This window comes from Odocoileus virginianus, chromosome 24 (assembly GCF_023699985.2).
Source record: "Odocoileus virginianus isolate 20LAN1187 ecotype Illinois chromosome 24, Ovbor_1.2, whole genome shotgun sequence".
NCBI lineage: Eukaryota > Metazoa > Chordata > Mammalia > Artiodactyla > Cervidae > Odocoileus > Odocoileus virginianus.
This window is the reverse complement of record NC_069697.1, coordinates 8,367,002-8,373,001: the sequence shown is the minus strand read 5'-3', so window position 1 is coordinate 8,373,001 and position 6,000 is coordinate 8,367,002. Positions and strand designations below refer to the sequence as shown.

The following is a 6,000-nucleotide window of genomic DNA, read 5'->3' as shown; positions in this document are numbered from 1 at the left end:
AAAAGAAAACCAGTATTCAACATACATAGTCTCCAAGAATGTGCAATCTGACCTCCAGAGTATACGAAGGAGTACTCAACTAAAATAAAGGAACAGAGGACAATATGGAATTCAGGAAACAAGGAGTCTGTATAGGAAATGATTCCCAGGATGTTAGGCAAGTAGAATCCCAGGATGAGCACAGAGCGATGAGCCTTAAAAATCAGTCCAGAGTAGAGTAGGGGGTGGAGAGCTCCAGGAGAGATCCCTCCAAGAAAAGGAGAACCGACAGATCATCTGACATGATTAACTGCATTGAGAGGAAGAAAGTTTGGGGGAAAATTGGGACTGACATATAGAAACTGGACTTGACAAAGTCACAGCTGGGTGTGGAGGCAATTCCTGGTAGGTATCTGGAGGACAGAAGTCAAGGATGCTGCTAAACATCCTGCAATGGACAGGACGACACCCCCAAAGAATTATCCAGTCCCAAATGTCCACAGTGCTGCAGTTGAGAAAACAGGCCTGGAGTCTTTGGGGATTATTTCATCAGAACGCTTGTACAGAAAGACTGATGACATGCAAGCGTGGCAATTTAGAACTGACTCAGCTAAATATTTGGATGCAATGATGGAAGCAGTCTGGCTGTGAAATATATCTTTGGGAATATTGAGAATGGTAAGGTAAAGACAAAAGATATAATAAATGATAATAATACACAGTGCTTTGCACCTCAATAATTGCTTTCATCCTTGATTCCTAGGACACTTTATAGACTATATATAAACTACTCTGGTACTCACATACTACCTTTTATCTAAGGATCTCAGGCACTTTCACAGCACACTCACAATGTAGGAAGTATTATTATCCCCATTTTGTATGTAAGTAAACAGAGGTACAAAAGTTAAGCAACTTTCCCGAAGTCACACGTCAGCAGCAGCCAACATTCCTGACTCAGCGCTTGTTAATACTAAGAGAACTGGTCTAAGAGATGCAGTGATAAATTATGTGGCAGAGTGTTATCCTAGGTCGTTCAGGATCTATTGTTTTCAAGTTAATAATGTGTATTTAGTATCTTATCTTTTTGGTCTTTATCTCCCCTCACTTTTAGAAACACAGGCCTCTGTTCAATATCCTATTAATAAAAGAGATTAAAAAAATCCTATTAATAAAAGAGATTACATTTATGGAGTGTTATCCTTGACCAAGCAATGTTCAATTCTTAACTTATATGTTATTACTGGCTTTATAGTAAAGAAAGCTGAGTTTCAGAGAACATGCCCAAGATCGCTCAGTGGTTTATATGTTTGAATTCAGGTACATTATATCCTCTTTCCACTATATCCTGCAGTCCCTCCAAGAGAAAATCCTCTGGGAAGTTACAAAGCATATTAACATGAACCTGTTTAATGCCCAAACCTCCTCCCTCCTGCCCTCCTGGCCTTAAAACTCAGAAAACAGAGCAATGAATCATTAATTGAGGAGTTTCAAGTGGCGCACCCAGGTTGGTACCAGCCAGGCTCAGCCTTTTAAACCGATTCCCGAGGAAGGCCTTTAATTTTTTAAAGGGTTTTCCCAGAACTCAATCCGGGTTATCCACATGTTCACTCCCAGCAGACAGACCAAAGAGGAGAACTGGGTGACTTTCCCCTCTGACAAATAAATATCATGTGAATCACTGTGTCCTGTCCTTATTCCTGGGCAGGCCCACGCTGAGGGCTCACCCACCATGTGCCACCTGGGCAAATCAGGTAGTACTAAGTAGGAAGAAAGATGTACGTTAGGTAAGAAAGTGACTCAGTGCTCGCCTACTTTTTACAAAATGGTGACGGGGCATTTGTACACTTGACAGTGATGTGCCCTGGCATTACTCTGATACTGTGAAGTCTGCCCCTTCAGGTGCCTGACGGGGGCAGTTCAGCCTACCCTGATCCGGAAATCTGAGATGATCTGAATCTGAAGATAAGATTTATCCTATGGCACGTTAACGGCAGAAGAATAGAGACAATCACCGTCCCAGCTCATATCAAATCAGCCTCAAAGCAGCTTTAGGACTTTGGGAGGAAGCTTTGGGGCTACATTCACTATCTGTGAAGAGGAGGTGTAGAGGCAGAGTTAAGAGGAAACTCCAATTTGATTGGGATCGCCGATACAATATATTTTAAAATGAGTTTAACATTTTGTTCCTGCAAGCCTAAGATAATAGTCAAAGCCTTGATAATACACTGACAATTGAAGCCCCTCCTTTCAGCCGACACTCTCACCTGAGACCACAGACATATAAGGAGGGGGAAACTGGGTTTCAGTTCTTCCTACTCTCCTGCCTGCCACCCTAGTGCATCTGAAAAGGACGCAGCGACGAGGAAAAGAGAAGCGAGAGTCTTTTCCCATCCTGGCTAGTCAGGCCCTAAATCATCACCAGTTGATTGCCTTTTCCCCTTCAGCCAGCAGCATTGGAGACTTTTCTCTGGAAGAGTATGTCTTGTACTTAAAAGGAAGAGTGGTGGGAGACAGGAGAGGCGGAGAAGAGGAGCGGGCAGAAGGGCGTGGGGGCCCTTTCGCGCTCCAGAGTCGGAGGCGCCCGGAGGCCGGAGGCCGCGCGGCTGCACGCCCAGGAATGCGCGGTCGCCGCGGCGTCCGCGGGGCTGGCGGCGGCGGGCCGGACCCGGCGCCGCGCACCTGAGCGCCGGGGGGCGGGGCGTCGGCGGGCACAGCCCCCCGCCGCGCGCCGCGCCCCTCGCGCGCCGCCTCGGTCCTTTCCGCCCGCGCTTCGGCGTCGCTCGGCTCCGCTCCTTCCCCTCCCTCCCCTCCCTCCTTCCCTCCCTCCCAGCCCGGGAGAACCGCGGGCTCCGGACGGCGAGTTGGCCGTGGCTTCTCGCTCGCGGCCGCTTCGGCTCACCTGGGCGCCAGCTCCCAGCCCCGTTCCTCGTCCCCCCCCAGTCCTCTCAGGTAAGGGGCCTCCGGGGCAGTGCGCGCTCTCCACGCCAGTCTGTGCTCCTGGACTCGGCTGGACGGCTGGGTCGGAACCCGTCCCGCCTCCTCCGCGAGTCGGTCAGGGGGCTCGGCGCCTCGCCCCGCGATGATGAGGGTGTCGGCGGTGGGCAGCCCAGAGCGGAGCGAGGGCTGGAGATGCGACGGGCCGGCAGGTGGCGGGTCTGGCTCGGGTCCCCCGCGACCGCCGGGGACGGGGACCCTGCCTCTCTCCTCCCCTCCAGGGGCGGCGACCGTGCGGGCCCAGCCGTGTAGGTGCGTCGGAGAAACTCGGCGGGGTGGCGAGGAGGCGAGGAGTTGCCTCCTCGCCACCTCGCCTGCGGGGCTGAGTGGGGGCGCTCTCGGAGAGGAGGGCCCTGAGGGGCGCGGCCCCGGGGCAGACCCTCGAGCCGGGCGAGGGCCTCACGCTTCCCTTCCCCGCCCCCTTTTGTGTTTCCCCTGCAGACTAGCCGGTCCCGGCGGGAGGCGCGGCCGCCCCAGCGCCCCGGGGGTCGTCCCCTCGCCTCCTCCGGGCGGCGGGAAGGAAGAGGCGGCGGCGGCCGGAGTCGGGGCGGGCGGCCTGAGGTGAGAGCCTGGCCGGCCCCGCTGGGAATATGGCGACCGGTGGCTACCGGACCGGCGGCGGCGGCGGCAGCACCACAGACTTCCTGGAGGAGTGGAAGGCGAAGCGCGAGAAGATGCGCGCCAAGCAGAATCCCGCGGGCCCGGCCGCCCCCGCCGGGGGCACCGGCGACGCGGCTGGGAAGCTCCCGCCGGGGGCCCTAGGCACCTCGGCCGCCGCTGCGGCAGCCAACGAGCTCAACAACAACCTCCCGGGCGGCGGTGCCGCCGCCGCCGCACCTGCCGCCCCCGGCCCCGGGGGCGTGAACTGCGCCGTGGGCCCCGCGCCGCTGAGCCGCGCCGCCCCCGCCCCGCGGCGGCCGGAGGACGAGTCCCCCCCCAGCGCCGCCGCCACTTCGGGGGCAGCGCCCGCCCGGAGCGGCGAGGAGGAGCGGGACTGCGCCCCGGAGAAGGGCAAGAGCTCGGGCCCCAGCGCCAGGAAAGGCAAGGGACAGATCGAGAAGAGGAAGCTGCGGGAGAAGCGGCGATCCACCGGCGTGGTCAACATCCCCGCCGCAGAGGTGAGCCGGGCGGGGCCGCGGCCGGACCCTGGAGGGCAGCCGCCTCCAGGTCTCATCTCTCCGGGACCCAGAGCTTTCCCCCTCGAGCCTGCACTTCTTAGCCTTTCTCAGAGTAGGCAGGCAGGGGGTGATGGAGTTTTACTCTCAACAAACGCTTCCTGGGAAGTTCCCCAACCCAGAGTCGGACACGTGCTTTTCAGGCTTCCTGGCTAAGATCTCAGACACCAGAGCCTTCTTTTCACTGGTGGAAAGATAGCATGGGGCTTCAGAACTTGCCTACCTCGTTTCTGCTTGATCAGTTAGAAAAATTGGTGAATGGTGATGATGACGTACTCTAATTTCCCAGGTGTCGGTCTTAAGTTATCGGATCGTTTATCTCTTCCCTTTTAGCAGTGTTTAATAGCACCCGTAAAGAAAACTTGGCCTTAGCACTACCCAGACAGCTTTATCTTTCAGTGAACCCAAGAAGTATATCCAACCGAGCATATGTACTATTTCATATATACACCAGCTGTTGGAAACCGCGCGCGCGCACGCGCACACACACACACACACACACACATATACACAAACACTTTTTTCCTGAGTGGTATTCTGGACAGTAGGAACGCTGTAGCAACCCACAGTTCTTTTGCTCTCTCCTTGTGTTGGAGTATTTGACCCTATGTATTCTGGAAAACATTTGTGGTAGGTTTGGGAATTTTTTTTCGGAGGGGGAGTGGTGGTTGATTTTTTTCTCTTTTTGGGTATTTTTGAGCAGTCTCAAAAACATTTCTGTGGGCAGCAGCAGCACCTTCCCATTAGATTGCCTGATGAAACTTTTTTACTTATGGTATAACAGCACTTCTCTCTACTCAACGAAACAATCAACAAGTTTTTAGTTGCTTTAATAGTAACTCACTGGCTTGGGGAAGTGATTCGACAATCATGTTTCACCCGAAGTAGTTGCATCTTTTGCTCATTGGCTCTGAGGTTTTAACCTTTTTTTTTTTTTTTCCCCTCCTGGCCTGCTAATGTATTCAACTTTGACACACAGTAAGTAAATAGTAAGAATTCACCAACTTTAATTGTGGTTCAGATAAAAACATCTGCAATAAGTTAGAGTGTGTATCAAACATACCAAATTTTTGAGTCTTAATATGATTTCCATACCTAGAAAATCAGTTTGTCTTTGAAGGGTATATTTTTATGCATGTTTCAGGAAGATTTCTATCAGCCAGCAAAACTGTCCTTTGTGGTTTGCTACTTGCACAAAAGATCTGTTATTCATTAAATTGCTTTAAAAGGAATTCATGAGAGTGGTAATCAAATTTCTAGGGTTTTTTTTTAAGTTAAAAATATGAAGATTAAGGGGAAACTGAAGAGAAGGCTTTGGAAAAGTTACATTCCTCAGCGTTATTTTTAAATATAGCTGATGGTCCAAATAAAATAATTTGTCATTTCCAGTCTTTTCCTCATTGTTCATTTGACAGGGGTCTTATTTTGGGAGATCTCTTGGCAGATGTTAAACTTCATTTTTTTGTCTAGCTGCTTATGCTAAAATTGTTCTTTCTCAATACCTTTTTGTGTTTGTGTTTTTAAGAAGGGTAATGTTTACTGGGAGAAATAAGTATGGTGTATCTTGTGAGGTCCTAAGAAACATCCTATGTTAATATTCGTGTTTTGGGTAAGGGAACACAGTGCTGAGAATGTAGATGATTCCCCGTTACAATTGAGTCTGATACTCTGGAATGTTTTTCGTTTGGGTGTTGGCACCTCCTAAATTTAATCTTCCTTAAAAACAAACAACCCAGGGTACCATTTTTTTGTCTGTGGAATTTGAACCTTTTTTATTGAATAGGGAATTGAGTACTGCTTTCTTTTTGTGGTAACTATGGCTTTATCTGTTTCATGCTGTAGGACCCAA

General features: G+C 51.1%; 1 protein-coding gene across 1 annotated transcript in view; it reads left to right on the top strand.

Annotated features, from left to right (window-relative positions):
• The first annotated feature begins 2,763 nt into the window (after positions 1 to 2,763).
• The window catches only part of PAWR (pro-apoptotic WT1 regulator), a 117,592-nt gene continuing 114,355 nt past the window's right edge, over positions 2,764 to 6,000 (top strand). The window contains exons 1-2 of the mRNA XM_070454250.1: positions 2,764 to 2,931; positions 3,418 to 4,094. Of these exons, the coding sequence (XP_070310351.1) occupies positions 3,567 to 4,094 (528 nt within the window). The 5' untranslated portion in view covers positions 2,764 to 2,931; positions 3,418 to 3,566. The remainder of the gene's footprint in view (positions 2,932 to 3,417; positions 4,095 to 6,000) is intronic.